The sequence below is a fragment of the Eptatretus burgeri genome, chromosome 3 (assembly GCF_056783735.1).
Source record: "Eptatretus burgeri isolate ZD-2024b chromosome 3, Ebu_testis_v1, whole genome shotgun sequence".
Classification (NCBI taxonomy): Eukaryota; Metazoa; Chordata; class Myxini; order Myxiniformes; family Myxinidae; genus Eptatretus; species Eptatretus burgeri.
The window spans coordinates 86,172,417-86,191,334 of NC_140963.1; the positions used below are offsets into that span (position 1 = coordinate 86,172,417).

General features: G+C 40.9%; 1 protein-coding gene across 6 annotated transcripts in view; it reads left to right on the forward strand.

Annotated features, from left to right (window-relative positions):
- The window catches only part of LOC147030369 (sodium channel protein type 1 subunit alpha-like), a 269,967-nt gene that overhangs the window by 237,404 nt on the left and 13,645 nt on the right, over positions 1-18,918 (forward strand). For all 6 annotated transcript variants that reach the window (XM_085874344.1, XM_085874339.1, XM_085874338.1 and 3 more), the window contains 3 exons: positions 6,885-7,022; positions 7,233-7,337; positions 7,552-7,822. In XM_085874344.1, coding sequence (XP_085730470.1) covers positions 6,885-7,022; positions 7,233-7,337; positions 7,552-7,822 — 514 coding nt within the window. The remainder of the gene's footprint in view (positions 1-6,884; positions 7,023-7,232; positions 7,338-7,551; positions 7,823-18,918) is intronic.

Below are 18,918 nucleotides of genomic sequence, written 5' to 3' on the forward strand. Positions count from 1 at the left end.
TTAAATGCCTTCTGAAAGTCGAGATAAGTGAGATCGAAGGCACTTCCCTCATCCACCCAGTCAGAAACTGCTTCATACACCTCTAATAGATTTATTCAAAATTACTTCCCTTTCTTAAATCTGTGCTGACTGCGTCTCCGATGTCTTCTCCACAACTGAAGTGAAACAAACAGCTCGGTTTTAGTTACCCAATTCTTCTCTGGATCCTTTATGAAACTAGTGGGCCAGTTGGTCCGTTGGATCAAATTTTCATTGGTCTTTTGTAGCCTTGTTGCCTACCTGCTTGCTGTGCTGCTTCAGCATTAGCCTACCTTTCACCAAGCCCAGATGTGCTTTGGGCCAGCGCAGGGATGATATGTTCGTTATTGTTGTTGCCATATGATACTACTATTCTTCTTATTGTTGTAAATATAATTTGTATTCATAATATATGCTTTGTTATAATGTTATCATTGTTTTTGTTATTTATTTTGTAATTAGAATGCCATGCCGTGAAAGGACATATTAAGCTGCTCCAGACACCTTAACATGGCGTGTGTTTAAAACATGGGAATTATTCCAGTTTCTTTGGAGTTAATTAGCCTAACAAACTCAGGAGATCATGACCATCATTTCAGTGTTTCACACTCGACATCAGAACGCTCCAGTAGAACTACACAAAAAAAACATCACACACACACACACACACACACACACACACACACACACACACACACACACACACACACACACACACACACACACACACACACACACACACACACGTCGATCAGTGACTTACAGGAAGGATGCCTTGTTATTATTCTTGGCCATATCCCTCTCGTATTCTCTTTTGGCTTACCTCGTTATTTTCTTAACTCTTACTCTGTTTACATGATTTTTTTAATACTCTGTTTACACAAATTACACCTGTCTACTTATTCAGGTCCAACTCGACTCCTTTTATTTTGTATCTGATAAATGCCTTCTGCTCATCCTTAATAGAACTCCTTTTCCTCCCTGCATAACCACCTTGTCTCTTTCCGCCTCTGGCTTTGTACCTCATTTGAATATACTTACTCTGTACACTGCACATTTGCTCCTTGAAGGTTGTGTTGTGCTGCCAAAACAGTCCCACAACAAGGATTACAAAGGGTGGTTTGCCTTTTCCTTCCCAGCAGTAGTCAGGGCAGGAATTTGTAATTTGTACAGGATGTCCGTGATACTGTTACGAATCTAGAAACCATTCACATTCACACATACAGTTGACCCAAAGTTTAGTTATTTCGTTTCAGTATATCTGGGTAGTTAGAATCCCTCCCTTATGTCTAATGGGAATTTCATGTGTGCACTGTGAGTTTCTTTCTAGTTAGTTTTCTGCATTAAATCACCCTCCACTCCTTCAGAGCTAACCCCGCCCCAGCAAAATGGAATGTTCCCCTCGTCCAATCGGGGGTGAGATCACCTCAGGGCCAACTCCGCCTCAGCAAAATGGAATGTTCCCCTCATCCAATCAGGGGAGAGATCACCTCAGGGCCAACTCCACCTCAGCAAAATGGAATGTTCCCCTCATCCAATCGGGGGAGAGATCACCTCAGGGCCAACTCCGCCTCAGCAAAATGGAATGTTCCCCTCGTCCAATCGGGGGTGAGATCACCTCAGGGCCGACTCCGCCTCAGCAAAATGGAATGTTCCCCTCGTCCAATCGGGGGTGAGATCACCTCAGGGCCAACTCCGCCTCAGCAAAATGGAATGTTCCCTTCGTCCAATCAGGGGTGAGATCACCTCAGGGCCAACTCCGCCCCAGCAAGATGGAATGTTTATCTCATCCAATTGGGGGTGAGATCACCTCAGAGCCGACCCGCCCCAGCCAGATGGAATGTTTGCCTCGTCCAATGAGGGGAGGACACCGATTGCCGACGCCCCCCGACCAATCCGGAGGCGAGTTACCTCAGAGCGGATCCCTCCACCCGCCCGGGGGGGGGGATAAGAAAGGTGGCAAGCTGTCTCAACGAGGTCTTTGGTCTTTTTTGGGGTTCCTTGGTGGTCGGTGGTCATGTTGGTGGTCGTGGAGGAGCTGTTCCGTGGTGCACGTGTCGTCGATCGTCGTTCGTGGCAGCCAGGATCGTGGGCTCGTTGGATTCTGGGTCATGGGTTCGAGTCCCACCGTGGTGGGTTGGAGTCGGTAAAACCGCACAAGGCGGCCAGGTACCCGGCCAGACTCTGACCCTCAGCTCACCTTCCATCCCGAGCTGAAGGGCCGAATAAAGACCCACGAGGTCCATTTGTTTTTGGGTGTGTGTGTCTGTCTGTGGCCAGTCTGATAAGTAGAAATTGTTTAAGTGATTCCATTGTACATTTACCTACATCATATTCGTGGTTAAGTCTGCTCTGTGTTTTCCTCCGTCTTAAATTGTAAATAAATAACTGTTAAATGTTCCAGTTCGTTGTCTGTGCTTTCTTTCATTGACCCATTATGGTTCGGGCTTGAGAATTAGGGAGGCCGATTGTGCAGTAAATTGTCATTTGGGCCGGCGCGGCTTTGGTAATTCCCGCTCGGTTACACCGGATCTGAGTCGGTAACAGCGACTCGGTTCGGACAAAGCCGGCCGAGGGTGTGGTTTCTCCGGTAGCGAGACCGCGCAACCACTTAGGTAAATTGGAATCGGACAAAAAGACCCTAACCGCTCGGTCGAAATATTGGCGTCCACGGTCCATTAAGCGACCCGTCGACTTCGGAGTTATCCGGAGTGACGACCTTCAATTCCGGTGTTCGTTGGGAGACGTTCGTTGTTCGTTGGGAGACGGCCCAACTGCTCCATCTGGCGGTCGTCCTCGCCACCGAACCCGGCACCACAACAATACTTCACCTACTCCTTGCAAAAGACACCGTGGGACCTCCAAAGTCCAATGGAACAATAATGCCAGCAGACAGGACAACCAGCTTACTGTCCCCTCCAAAGAACAGCATACTCATTGATTGAATGCCCTGCCTGAGAAGCACGAGGATGACAGTTTATCAGACTCGGAATCAAACACCAACGAGGTGGCTATCGTGTCACCTGAAGTAGTGATTGACTTGCAAGTTCAACAGGATTTGCATATTGCGTCACTGAATTGGGAAACCGACTATTTGTGAGATCAAAAGGTCAAAGGTTAATTCAAGGGCAAACTTCTAAAATCATCAATTTTTATCTGAAAAATCGTCCATCAATTTACATCCTATTAACTTGAAAATTAAACAGCAACTGCATAGCCCATCACTGAATTGGGAAAACAATCATTTTTTAAGTCAAAATGTCAAAGGTTAACTCGAGGTCAAACTTCTAAAATCATCAAATTTCGTCTGAAAAGTTGTCATTTTCACCAATTAATCTGAAAATTAAGCAGCAATTGCATCGTGCATCACTGAATTTGCAAACCAACCATTTTTGAGGTCAAAAGGTCAAAGGTCAACTCAAGGCCAAACTTCTAAAATCAATTTCAATCTGAAAAATAATTTAATTAATTTTCATCCAATTGACCTGAGCTTTGATTAAGATTGTCAATTTTAATATTAATTAAATGGACAATTTGATGTATCCATGGCAACTTTTGGAGAGTGGGGGGGGGGGGGGGATGGATTTTGTGAGTATCGTGCTCTGCACGACGTCTTTTTCTTGCTTGTTTGCTTGTTTGCACAGAACGTGAGTATGGTTTTTCTCTGCAACCGCTTGTCAGATTGACACACACTTTTCATGATAGGAGTGTCTCTCTATTCTCTTCTCTTCTCTTCTTTCTCTGTCTCGGTTGCATCATCGGTTGGGACGCAGCTATGCCGCTGATGCAGTGTCCCCTTTACCAGTACACTGGAACTCATTTTGCCGACCTTGGAAGGATGACAGAGGCTGAGTCAACCTCCTGGTGTATTTTAATTCAGCGGCCAACGGGGCTTGAACTCAGGACCCTAGGATCCCAAGCCGCCACCTTCACCACTAAGCCAACACCAGGCTATAGGAGTGACTACTCATGTAGAATGCTTTAATGATAATTATGATGTCATAGGTCAGGTGGTGTGGCAGCGATTTTGAAAAAAAACATTTAAAACTTTGAACCTCTGTATCTCTGAAACTGCACCATGGAAAAAAATTAAAACTTGGCATATGGCACATACTCCTCATGGGGAAGAAGGGATTTTATTATGATGATATGCGTGCCTTCATTATGATGTCATAATTGCATATGTAGAATGGCACATCCGATCGGAATCAAACTTTTGGGGGGTCATTTTGGGATAAATTTGTCAACAGAAAAAAAATATGATGACGTCATCAGTCACATGTTTCGGCATCCTATTTTTTTAACCTTCAAAAATCTTCTCTGAAATGGCTTAACAGATCGAAGCAAAACTTTACAGGTATTATCACCCATCCATGAGGAACAAAACGTTCCCACTTTTGACATCATAGGCCACATGGTTTGGCAGCCATATTGGACTTATTCTAAAACCTTTAAAAATCTTCTCCAGAACGGCTGGACAGATCGAGGGGAAACTTTATACACATGTTCCTCAAGCCTTGGGGATACCATGGATTTCACGAATAACTGATAGGTCACACGGTCTAGCAGCCATATTGGATTGAAATAAAATATTTTATATATATATATATATATATATATATATATATATATATATATATATATATATAATTTCTCTTGAACCGCTTCATTGACCGACGTGAAACTTCACAATTATGATCTAGTAGTGATGGGGATGAAACATTTTAAATTTCAACCTGATCGTATGCATGGTCTGGCAGCCATAACTATTTTAGTTATTTTGAATCTGGGTTCTTTTTGATTTTATTAGCTCACCTGGAACGTCGTTCCAGGGAGATTATGGGATGGTGCGCCATCCGTCCGTCCATCCACAAACACTTGCACTTCTTCTCTGAAACTACACAAACAATTTTGATGAAACTTGACCACAACCTTCATCACCTAGTATGTACCAATGTTTGTTCACGGCATTTTAAAAATCGGGCCCTAAGGGGGTTTACAGGGCATTTCCCCCCCCCCCTCCCCCCAAAATAAGTGTTTGCTTTCTTCTCAGAAACTACACACACAATTCTGATGAAACTTGACTACAACCTTCATTACCCATGATGTGCCAAAGTTTGTTCACAGCATAAGAAAAATCTGGGTTTAGAGGGGCTATGGGGGGGAAGAGGGGGTTTCCCCCAAAAATAGGTGCTTGCTCTCTTCTCAGAAACTACATCCACAATTTTGATGAAACCTGAGCACAACCTTCATCACCCGTGATGTACCAAAGTTTGTTCACGACATTATAAACTAGAACTACGTTGTCGATGGCACACCATCGCATATTCCCACGCGCACTCCTTTGTCCCGTTAACGCGAGGTGAAATTTTATCTTGCAAAATGGATTGACTATTCTTTTCTATTTGATGTGCTTTATGACCAAAGACTTACTATGCTTATTAAATCAGAAGTCATTGCAAGCATGTCAACATTTCATGAAACATTAATTTAACACTGTCCAGCAATATAGAACTGTGCATCAATTTAATCATAGGAATGAACTGTGTATAATATTAATTATAATTATTCATGATCAATTAGATAAATGCATTAAAACCTGTGACTGTGTTGTCACTAATGGGGGCCACATAAGTAAGTTCTTTATAAAAGAATTTACCATGTACAATGGTAAATACACTTAAAAAAAAAAAAAATCAGCCCCCATGACCCCACCCCCTCTGGCTCTGCCCCTTGGGGTCATATCAAAAATCCGACAGTGTTGTGCACTTCCCAATACATATATCTACTATGTCCCAAAGTTTCAAGTTCCTATCTCAAACGGTGTAGGAGGAGCTATTTTGACCCCTATCTGCTAAGCACCCCCTTCCCACCCAAGCACCCTCTGATCATCATGTGTTTAAAAAAAATATGTTGTTAAATGTATATAATAACTCATGAAGATGTTTGATTTAAAAAGCTATGACAATTTTTTTTATTTAAAAAATCGACCCCCATGACCCCATCCCCTCTGGCCCGGCCCCTCGGGGTCATATCAAAAATCCGAAAGTGTTGTGCACTTCCCCATACATATATCTACTATGTCCCAAAGTTTCAAGTTCCTATTTCAAACGGTGTAGGAGGAGTTACAGGGTAAGACAGACCGACGTACGGACAGCGGAGACAATCACAATATTCCCGCTTTTCTTCGAAAGTGTGGGAATAATAAATCCATTGGTATTTACTTTATTCTCCATTACATACTTTGTGGGTCATCCATGCCGACCAGTGAGTGGTTCCCTGGTTTTCTTATCCAGCCACTACCAGGTGAGCTCCCAGTGGTATTGCCCCTATTTTTAATTAAGTGACATAGCAGCACACAAACACCACACAAATTAAGTCCTGGTGAGGGTCTGCAATCTCTGATTGCTCTTTCTTGTTTCATTAATTTTATTTTGCAGACAGACAAAGACCGAGGGACACAAATAGAGCTCCCACCACCCTCCCCGAGAAAGTTAGACATTGCCTTTATGCCTTGGGCATTCAATGTTAACTTGATATTTAACATCCATTTCCTTCAAGTTTGTTTTTTAACTCCACCTGTAATCAATGTAACGTGATGAACCTTCTCAAATGAAAATTAATTCGCATTGATCATATTTAAAGTATTATTGAACTATAACAGAGGCTCAATGGCCATTTAAATCACACATCTGTTTTATGTTGCATCAACAAGTTTTGTCCGTTCGACACACAATGCAAGCACATTCAAATTCCATTTCTTTGCACATGCACCATTGATATTGAAAATTATAACTGAGAAAAGTGTTGGTGTGTTCAACTCAAACATTATTTCAACTCGCTGGCTCTGGCAATTTGTTTTGCAGATTGGTGATCAGCCTGACTACGAAGTCAAAAAGATAATGTACATGTACTTTGTGGTCTTCATCATATTTGGCTCTTTCTTCACTCTCAACCTCTTCATCGGTGTGATTATTGACAACTTCAACCAGCAAAAGAAAAAGATAAGTGTTAATGCTACGTAAGCACTTTCTCCTCCCTTCACATATCCGTGTTCAGTGTCTCCTTATTTTAGGGCACTTTGACAGCTTACATAGTTTATTGTAATAATAATAATAATTATTGTTGTAATAATAATAACCGATCAATGTTCACAGTTAAACATGAGCAGGAGCGTTATTTTAATGAGAGTTTCCTCTGTTCTTCCCCTATAATTTGGTGGAGAAGATATCTTTATGACGGAGGAACAGAAAAAGTTTCATAATGCCATGAAGAAGCTGGGATCGAAAAAGCCCCAAAAACCCATCCCTCGTCCCACGGTAAGATGTGTGAGCTCAACTAGGTCGTTCTAAAGATTGACCTTCACCTCATGGAACCTACTTGTGCAGAATCCTTTATTTAAATGGGAAACCTGGGAGATACGATAATCATTGGTGTACTATGAAGCAGTGTGTTTTGTTCAGAATTTTGACTCTTTTGTGGAAATTCACGACTTATCTTTTTGAGTAACTTTTCGACCGCTTGTGTTTGCAGAATAAATTTCAGGGAGCTATTTTCGACTTCGTCACCAAGCAAGCTTTTGACATTGCCGTCATGGTCCTTATCTGCTTGAACATGGTCACAATGATGGTGGAGACTGATGATAAAAGCACACAGATGGAAAAGATTCTCTTCTACATCAACTTAGTATTTATCGTGATCTTCACCGGAGAGTGTGTGTTGAAGCTCCTTTCTCTTCGCTACTATTATTTCACCATTGGATGGAATATTTTCGATTTTGTTGTCGTCATCTTGTCAATTGTGGGTAAGTGACAAAATGTTGAAACGTGGTAAAATTACATTATGCTTACTTAAGTTGTTAATACTGACATAAATAAATAAGAAGATTGTGTTTTGAGTCTTTTTAGCAGATTATTTGTGTGAAAGTCCAAAAATTCAGTAATACTATTGCATTCCCTGCAAAACAAAGGTTTTCCTCTTTATTCCTCAATAATTTATTCTTTCTTCAAAGGATTTGTGTAATCCAAAGGACGATGCAGTCATTTTTGCACATAGCGGTCAAACATTTCCAGGCACTTGCACCAGAATGAAATGAGCATGTACATGTCGGCGCAGTGAAAAAGATTCATCAGCATTCCTTCAAGATTTATCATCTTCAAAATGTCTCAGAGAGCAATCCTTTAAGGAGCGAAAATATGGGGCTGGCCAGTGGGTTCAGGTCACGGTCCATGGACCCGGTTGCATAAAGCATTCCTAAGGAAAGACATCCTTATTTTGAGGATCATTGTGTATTTAAATATTTTTGAAGATTTTCCATAAAATCTTTCTTTAACTAAAGGGAGCCCCCCCCCCAACCACCCACCCATCCTTAAACACCAGCTTTTGAGTTTCCAAATTGAGCTCTTCATGGAAATTGGTCATGAAAAGGACAATTATCATGAAAAGGGCAAGACGTGGCAAACGTGTTTTCAGAGACCGCGTCAACACGCTTGATGTCTATGATTATATTTCCCTGATCTAAAAGATGTACTAAGGAATCACTAGAATTATAATAAGGATCTTTGATCTCCCAGGAGTCATTTCCACAACAATATGTTGTAAATAATTTATTTATAAACGCCATCGAACTGGCAATCGCACGGTATTTAACACCTGATATCTGAGCCAATGTAAAGGTGTGTTCTCATGCAGGTGCTGCAGGTGCAATTGAACAAGTTGTTAGTCCGTGTTACTTCTTCGTGTCCAGGTTATTTTCATACCAATTCAATTTATACCGATGGTGATCCCAGGAAAAAGGTCAACTGCGTACGTAATAAATACATTGAACGCAGCATGTTACTGGGTCCATAAGATCGTGGAAAGATGTGTGAGGCCTCATTCAACTTGGGGGAGTCCTGGTTTACCCTGTGGACCCAGGTCTTACCCAAATCTAGGGATGCTTAACAATTATACACTATTTATAGTGATAGTGTTGTAATTGAACATCAAAATACTTTCACAATACACATCATAAACTCTACCATGTATTGTCTCTCTTGTGCTTGAGAAAAGCCTCCACTCATGCTTCTGTCTCTTCCTGAAGTCATTTTGTCGATTGCTTCACCACATCTTGCTTTCGGACACCTTTTCCTATCTCTAATCTGAATTGTGAACTCGCATAGCAACGGCTCCTAAGGATTTTCTCAAGTTTAAGGGAATTTTTACTTGCGGATTTCCAAAGGGTTGTTTATGCAACAACCCTCATGGAAATCCTTCGCTTATGCTTCAGTCACATTTGGCTTGGCGGCCGTAGGGTCTACAAAATCTACGGCCACTCGCAATTATAGGGCGGCCACAGTATTTCCACGGTCACACAATGTAGCAGTCACATGTTTTTATTTTTTGGGTAGCCGCACGGGGTATTTAGAAATTGTGGAGACCGAAAACGTGTGGGTGCCGTACGGTCTTTGATTTGATGTCGCACGGTGACCTTAGGGCGTCCCTGCGGCGGCCATAGAATTTTCAAGGCAGACGCAAGGTAGCCTCAAGGTGCCCGCAAGGCGACTGCAGGGGGCCCTAAGGTGAACGTGGAAATAGTGCGGCCGCTGTAATTTTTTGGGGATTGGCAAAATTCATTTTTCATTGATAAGAGCTTACGGAAAACGCACGAATAACGCAAGCCCACCGTATGCCCTACGTACGGTCGACGTGGAAAACATCTATGTCATGGCTACGGCTTGTCAAATTGCTACGGCCAACCTAGAAATGAAAAAAAGTTATAACTCCGTGCTTTAATTCCATGGAGACCCCTATGGCCTGTAAAAGATAGCCATACGGCGTAGGGCCACCCTGAGGCCACCTCAGAAACTCAGCGGCTGCCGCACGTTTCTGTCAATTCAGGGGGGGGGGGGTACAGCCGCCGTATCCGAGCCGTAGAGCAAATGTGACTCATGCTTAAGGAATCAAAGTGTACCTTGAGGGGAATCTTTCCGAAAGGATGAGGAAATTTTATGCAACCGAGCCATAGTTTGTTGTATAAGGTTCGTGATGCGCTGGTGGAAGAGGACTTTGACATATTGGTGTTAGGATGGTTCTTCTAATCCATGGATTCTCAATCTATGGGTCGTGACCCCTTGAAGAGTCGTTTCGAAATTTTAGAGGTGTCGGCATATTGCTTTTTGTTACCTCCACCACCAAAGGTGTATGGAGGTTATGCTTTCACCCCTGTCTGTCTGTTTTTCTGTGAGCAGGATATCTCAGAAAGTTATGGACTGATTCGGACTAAACCTGGTGGACAGGTTGGGTTTGTGACATGGACGAATTGATTCTATTTTGGTGAAGATCCTGATCCGGATCTAGATTTGATAACTTTTTTTTTTAAGTGATTCTTCACAAATGAGAGATGGGGCCCAAAATGATATATATATCATGATATTTCAAAAAGTTGTGGTTGAATTATGACAAAACTTGATGGGTAAGTTGGGTAGGTAACACAAACAAGCCGATTAGATTTTGGTTAATATCTGGATGCAGATCCAGCTTATCAGTGGGAAACAAAATGTAAACTGCTCAGCCTGGCAGAGGTATGTGCTCTACCGAGTGTCGTTCTAGTTTATTGTGTGTCAGCACCCTGTCCAATTCCAAATTTACACCATGGACCTCAACTGAGAATGCAATGGCAAAATACCCAGGATAGACCTTATTGGAATTTGGGTGAGTAAAGAGGAGATACACCCGATCCTGTTTGCGTCTCCTAAGCAGACGTATACCGAATTGTTGTGGTGACAATATCGATTATTCTCCCCGTTGCACTCAGCTCTGTCTGTCGTACTTGATGGACAGGCTTAAATTTTTGTCTGTCGTTTTTGTTCTAAGATGTCTGTACAACAGATTCGATATCACCGTTCAAAACATTGGTAATATCAATTCTCGACATATCACTAATGTTCAATGTATTCATCACTGCTCCAGAAGAAATTCCTCATTCTCTTTTTATCAAATTCCCCCGTTTGTGGGATACTCTGCCTGCCGATGTGGGAGATAATTTGATCTTTGATCCAAACTCCTTTATTAAGAACCTTGAAATTCATTTGTTGCAGTGCCAGATGTAAACGATCCCTTGCCATAATGTGCCCCTGGGTTTATTTGATGTTTGATCATAATTGCAAGCTTTCTCTTTTTTGTTTTTAATATACTTGTGCCATTTTAACGTTTTTTTTTAACGTTTTAGCCTCCGCTAACGAAGTCACTGGGACCGTCTGTCTGTGCTTCCGTGATGAGTTTTTCATGACTGTGATAACTTACGAATGGCTGAAGGGATCAAAGTCAAACTTGGTACAATTATGTATAATGATGTAAAGATGAACTGATGAGATTATGGGGTCAAGAGGTCAGAGGTCCCATTACGTATAAATTCTATTACCGCGTGAACTTGTGAACCAGTGATGGGATTTTGACCAAACTTGGTACAAATTTATATTATGATGCAAAGATGAACTGATTCGATTTCAGAATCAAGAGGTCAAAGGACAGATGTCAAGTCAGGTAAAAATGTGATACTTGAGAACAGCCAAAGGGATTTAAATCAAATTTGGTGCAAGTATGTATAACGATGTAAAGATGAACTGATTAGATTTTTCGGGTGAAGAGGTCAAACAACAGAGGATTGAATCATGAAAAATCCTGTTACCACGATAACTTGTGAACCAGTGATGAGATTTTGACAAAACTTAACATAAGTATATGTTATGATGCTCAAATGAACTGCATTTTTAGGTTAGGTCCATCAAAGGTTAGAAGTCATGTTAGGTAAAAATATTGTTATCGAGGAAGGGATTTGAACTAACTTAGGCCAAAATAGCATTCCTTTCCTGTAGTAATTCTCTGCAGATTACTGGAGTAGGATCTGTTAACAACTATAGTATATGAGAGTACAACTCTCATATAGTATAGTTCTAACTTGCATTTTTGTCAGGGAAACTAAGAACATGTACCATGATATATATGTACAGATTAGATATCGAGGTCAAATGGTCTTGAGGTTTTTCGGTCAAAGTGAGAGTAAGGAGAGACTTGATGTGTGCGGAGGCATATCGGTCAACCTCTCAACGTCAAATTACATTTAGTTTATCTTGTATCTCACGTGTAATTTTGTGGTATTTATTTATTTTGGTGTGGGGATGGGGTGGAGAGAGGGGAGGGCACAACTACTCAATTGCTGTTCAAATGGATCTTGGTTGTTTGTGTGTGTTTTTTTTACATCATAATTCAATTGTGCATTCTTGTTTTCACATGGCTTGTCTTTTTCCCTTGTGTTATGGGGTGGGTTTAACTTTTTCTTTTTTTTTTTATGGAATTTTTATTTTATTTTTTAGCTCGCCTGTTCGAAGAACAGAGAGCTATAGCAATATCCCCGGCGTGAGCGTCAGCGTGAGCGTGAAAATGTTAAATTTTTTGAATTACGGAAAAACTCCTCGACGGATTTCAACGAAACTTGGTGGGGGGGTTAGGTATGGTCCAAGGATCATGCCATTACATTTTGGACTTGGTCTCCCCCCACAAAAAATTGTTCGTGAAAAAAATGTTTTTTTTTCATTTCTACATGTTTTAAGTGATTTCCAACCCCCCCCCCCACCACACACAAAAAAAAAATTAGAGAAAGAAAATTTTTTTTTTTTTGCATTTCTTCATGTTTTAAGTGATTTCCAACCCCCCCCCCCTCCAAAAAAAAAAAGTTGGAGAAAAGAACTATAACTGTCAGTACTGTTGACATATTTAATGAATAAGATATAAGGTTCACTTGAGTGACCCAGCAGTATTGGCGGCGGAGGTTTTGCACTCTACTGAGTGTTCCCCCTCTAGTTTCATTTCTAATGTTTTTATCTACCACACTATTTTTTATACACCCGATATATATATATATATATATATATATATATATATATATATATATATATATATATATATATATATATATATATATATATATATATCGGGGCGTATTATGTGATACCGGTCATCCGTCCGTCCGTCTGTCTGTCTGTCCATCCGTTCCTGTCTGCAAACTCCCAAAGTTTTAAACTTTCACGTTTCATATTTGGTACATAGGTACAGACTGTGGAGACTGTGTGTAACGACATGTTTGTCATCTAAAGTGGTTGCCATGGCAACCATGATGCTGTTTTCCATGTAGTTGCACAATTCTGTATATACCTTCTTGTTAGGGCGTATATTGTGCTCACTTGTGCTCTTGTTACTGATTACAATATACAAATACATATCTTGCTTTATAATTATACTTCACTGCAATGCTTTATAAAAAAAATATTAATTATTAGACTCGTCTTTTTAAAATGATAAATGTATAAACAGGCGAGCATTGGGTGGCTTTGACACCAACTCTGGTTATTTTTAGCACAAGGAGAGCGACTCGATAGAGATTTAGTTCACTTTTTAGCAGTCCTGCTGGGGTAAAATTTACATGTTCTAATTTACTATGTCTGCATGTTTTCATTGATTTACCTGTAAGATATGAAATTAAATCATCATCATCAAACTTAAATGAAAAACACATTGTTCTGTATACTGTAGGTTCACAGGGAAATTTACCATTTCATTCTGACCCAGAAACCTATCCCCTTTCCCCACATTAAATCAAGGTGTATTTCGAATTCTTGCATTCGTTAGATTTTTTAGGAACGTAACCCTTGCAAATATGGAGGGCTTACTGTGCTGTGCTATTATATCAGTTGCCTAAACAACGAGAGGTGTTCAAACATCCGTACATAAGTTGATAAGGGAATAGCTTTATAAGAAACTCGTTCACTTTAAGTTCAAGTTCATTTACAGTTCACCTAAAGACGAATGACTCGTAGTAAAGGATGAGAGTGGTAGGGGTTGGGTAGGAGATTTCACCTGTTATTGTGATCATTTATAATGCTCAGATGGGTGCACCACCTGAGCTTGGAGGAAGACACTTAAATGTTACAGGTAGATGCTCTATATGACAGAAAGTGAAAGGTTGTGCCTTGAATGTCTCGTCGGTTGGAGGTTCTTTGTGACGAGCCTTTGTCGATGCAATTTATTGCACCTGATAATTGTGCTAAAATGCATGGATTGCTTGTCCTCGAGAGGACATTATTTTCAGTTCCTATTTTGGACATCATTCCCTGGCTGTTCTCGCCAGCACACTGCTAGTTGGAATTTGCCACCAATGAGTGGAGCATTAGCAGCTATTAACAAGTCCACGTTGGAGACCACCTATCGATGGTTGTTTTGTAGCCTGGTGTTGGCTTAGCAGTTAGGGTGGTGGCTTGGGATCCTTGGGTCCTGAGTTCAAGCCCCGTTGGCCGCTGAATTAATACACCAGGGGGTTGACTCAGCCTGTCAACCTTCCATGGTCGGCGAAATGAGTACCAGTGTGTACTTGTCGAGGGCCACTGCATCAGCGACATAGTCACGTTTCCAAGAAATGATAGCTGCCATATGCAAGAAGAAGATGGTTGTTTCATGATCTTGGGATCATTATCCTGGAGGCTGAATCTTTCTGGTGTTGTAAAACCTTGTTTCTGTGATTGTTTGTTCACCTTGTGTCTGTGACTTCTTGGTTTAACGACTTGCTGAGCTTAGCATTCATGTTTTCTGTGAACTAAAGATTATGAAAATTGCAAAAGTGGCTTAGGCAGTGACTTTATGAAACATAAAAAGCTTTATAATAGGGATTATCAGAATCGATCCAGGTTACCCCCTTTAGCTGGGCATGAGTAGTCGTAGTAGTACTACCACTACTATTACTACTACAACAAACATGTTCTTTTCTTTTGCATGGCCTTTTCGTCTTTGTCCTTTGTTCAGTGGACCATAAGAGATTATGGTACTGTAACACAGATGGAATAGGCCAGGCTGGACCTTTCTTGTGCCTGATATTTCCCCCATCCCTGTCTCCTCTGTAAGTTTATTGTATGTAATTTATTGAGCCAAATGCGCTCAGCATGATGTTTCTCAAATGGACCCTGCACTCTCAGTGCTTTTACTGTAATGCGAGCAGGAGATGAATTACAGGTGCGGAGACGCAAAGACGTAACCTTGCAGCACTTCATGCAAAGCGATACGTTCCAACATAAAGCAACTGATGGAAATTGATGCAAAGCTGTTTGTTCACCTTGTGTCTATGATATTATGTTCGGTTCAACTCTAGTTTCTGAGTTTGACATTCTTGTTTTGCGTCATTCCTCTTTGCAATCAGCAGAACTTTGGGCATGCAACGTCGGCCTCTCACACCGTTGGGCTATACAGATTGGCAGTCGAGTTGCTGTACCATGTCAGGTGGTGATTTTTGTAATTATGGCTAGTGGAGCTAAAAGGTCGTTACATACTTAGAAGGGCAACCATTTACCTTCATAATATTGCTTTAGTAACACTGCTGTTCTTATGCATTGAGCCCCGCACTGTCCAGGCCCTGTTTTAATGCCGTTACTTTCTTCCTCATTGAGCCAACCTCTTTCTTCTCTTATCTCTGACTCTGCCTCATGTCCCTCATGTGACCAAAGCTTGTACGAGAAATCAATTTCAGGCTCGATGAGTCATCTGAAGTGCTGAGGTCACACTGTCACCCAAGTATAACTTATGGCCCATGGAGGCCTGACTAGATTTGGCAGTACTCGTATAAGCTGTACATTTCATTCATTGCAGGGTCTTGTTCGACCAAGTGACTCTGACGAAATGGTGAGAGAATGTAATCATTATGCAGTCTGTATCGCGTTCTGTGTCGCCAAAGCAGTCTCACGCCAAAAATTACACTGGGTGGTTTGCAGTTTCCTTCCCAGTGGTCGTCGGGGTAGGAATTTGTAATTTGTTCAGGGTGCCAGCAAAATATCTCCTACTTTTCATTGCAGGCATTATAGGATGTTAGTAAACGGTGCCTCCCAGGTTAATATCCATCCAAGGTCGAGAATTGAATCATGAATCATTTGTGATGCAAGGAATCACCCTTGCCTTGCCTTGCGGATCACCAATCTGACAGTTTATAGTCAGGTCAGGAATCATACCCAAAATAGACAGCTCAAAGGCAAGTGTGCTACCTCTTCACCATCATTTCAGACTATTATGCAATATGTCCATTTAATTATGCCTGGTGTTGGCTTAATGGTTAGGGTGGCGGGCTTTGGATCCTCGGGTCCTGAGTTCAAATCCCACTCTGCTGTTGAATTAATACCAGGTGGGGTTAACTCGGCCTGTCATCCTTCCGAGGTCGGCAAAAGAGTGCCAGCATGCTGGTATACTGTGTCAGAGTGGCGACTCGTCCACTATTGTATCCAATAGCCAAGGAGACTGCTTAAGCAGCACCAACGCTCTGCACAGAGTATGGTCCCAATCTCCTCTCATCCTCCTATCTCATTCGTGGAGCTTCACAGTACATGTCCATCACAGTAACATCGACATAAAATTGGCAGGTAAGACAGCAATGCTCACATTAAAAAGTTGGTATAAAGAGCATCAAAGAAAATATCTGAAACAACTTCCTTTTACCACCATCATTTGAATCGGCAGAAGTGCATTATCACTTTTGAGAGGGAAAGGTTACGTTTGTTGGTTGTTGGAAAGCAGCCAAATGAGAAATGTGTGGTCATACAAACCTTGACAAAGAGTGAAACAATGTGCATTGTTAAACCAACACATCTATTTATGCCTTTGACCTCCAGGTGCCCCCTTCATTTCTTTTCAATTTAATGTACATGAATGTTCTTGAGTCATTTTCTTTTTGATAATCAAGTAGCCGTTAGACTTCTTATGTAGGGATAGCCCGGGCACTCCATTGACTCAACACAACATAAATCCTGGAAGAAAAAAAAAATCTCCCCAGATAAAAAGTATAAAACCATGTTACCTCTCAGTCATTTGCGGAGTTTCCTGTTCGATAACACTCATTAAACTTTGGGACATCAGCGCTGAACAGGAAAAATGAGACATCAAAAAGTGCCCATTTGTCATTCTTCTTATTCTGCTTCTTGTTTTCTGACAGCCCAACTCAAAATTGGTTTAAGCTACGAACTTGGTTTAAACACTAATCTACTGCATTTTGTCATGCGAAGGTGCAAATTGATTGAAATTTTAATAGTTTTAAAGGATTCCATGAAAAGTACGCAAAACTACATTTATTTGCAAAGGAATAAGAAGTGATCAGAGGGGTGGGCTGGACTACAACTGTCAGTCAGCCTGATGGGGTGAGGCCACGAGACACGTTTGCCCAAGGGCCAATCAGACCCACGACACACACACACACACACACACACACACACACACACACACACACACACACACACACACACACACACACAAACACACACACACACACACACACACACGCACACACACAAAATCTTGTGTAGGGACAACCACTATTCAAAGAAAGATGTAGGGATGGTTTCACATGATCATTTCTTACGACCATCCCTACCTTCTTTACACATACTCCTGGCTCTGGGGGGGGGGGTGTTTGTGTACATGACCCTTTTAGAGCGTCACCCTATTTTTTTTTGTTCCATATGCCAAGACCTTCAAAAAAAGTTTGGGTAACACCTCCAGATCAAGTACATTTTCTCTGTAGGGTCCATCTTGGATTTGCAGTTGGCTACCAGCAAACCATAATTGAACCAAAATGCCCGTATTGGGTTTAGATGGAATAAATCATTATTAAGCATCCATAAATTATTAATTTTGATTTACTTCAATTACTTATGCATTGCTAAACACATTTTAGCATGATTTATTCTCTTAAAACTTGGTTCACAGTAGAAAATGACCATATTTTACGTAATTTTAGTCAAAAATAGCTTTCAACTTGAAAGTAGCTCAAAGTTTGAGGGTTTTCTGAATGACTTAATATTATAAGTAGAGCTATAAAATTTGGCCAAAAGTTTCATTATTAAGTTCTCTGAGCAATTCAAATGTCATATTCTCACAATGGGGCGATGTGTGATGACCACAGAGCTCATTGTAAACCAAAGTCACCCCTACCCCCAAATGGCCACTTTTGTGGTATTTCATCAAATGATATCTCCTTCATTAAATGCCATGGAAAGTTGATTTTTTTTTTAATACTAAATATAGGTTATTGACCCCAAGGAATTCATTGGTAACATTTTTGTATTTTTTTAGCTGATCTAATTTGCATAATCCCAAGATTTTCCTCAAAATGACTGCCAAAACATTGAAGCCTTAATTAATGGTCTAAAACAGTGATGTGAATATGCTTCAATCTTACAGAGACTATATTGAGACACTCATCTTAATTGGATGTAGGGGAACTTGGGGCACAACCATATACCGGGGCAAGGTCAAGTACCAAAAGATTTACATATTTTATTTCCAGCCATCACACCATGTTTAGAATGATATGGGCTTTTCCTCGATAAAGGTAATACTGTGATGACAATGCTGTTAGGGTCCATTTGACCTTGACCCCATTGTTCGAGGCCAACCACCATGTAACCAAAAGATTCCATATGTTATTTCCCATTTATTCATAACACATATATGTAACCGAGCCATCAGACAATTTTTTTTAGAAAGATAAGGACATTTTTTTTTACTAAGGGAACCCTGTTGAGGGTCTATTTGACCTTGAATCCTTCACTCAAGGTCAAATATCAGGTGACCAAATGATTCCCCATATGTGATTTCCTATTAGTGTATAATACATACGTTTGCCCTCAGACCATTTTAAAGTAAATTACAGGCATATGAAAGTCTATGATGTTATTTTTGGGGATACCTTAGTGAGGTAAGCTATGATGTCACAGTGAGGTTAACTATGATGTCACTTCCTCTTGGCAACTGGATTTTCAAGAAAAAGAAGAGAAAACAATGCTGCAAACAAAAGGTAAGATTTTAATGGATCACCTTTGATTTTAAGTAAATGTA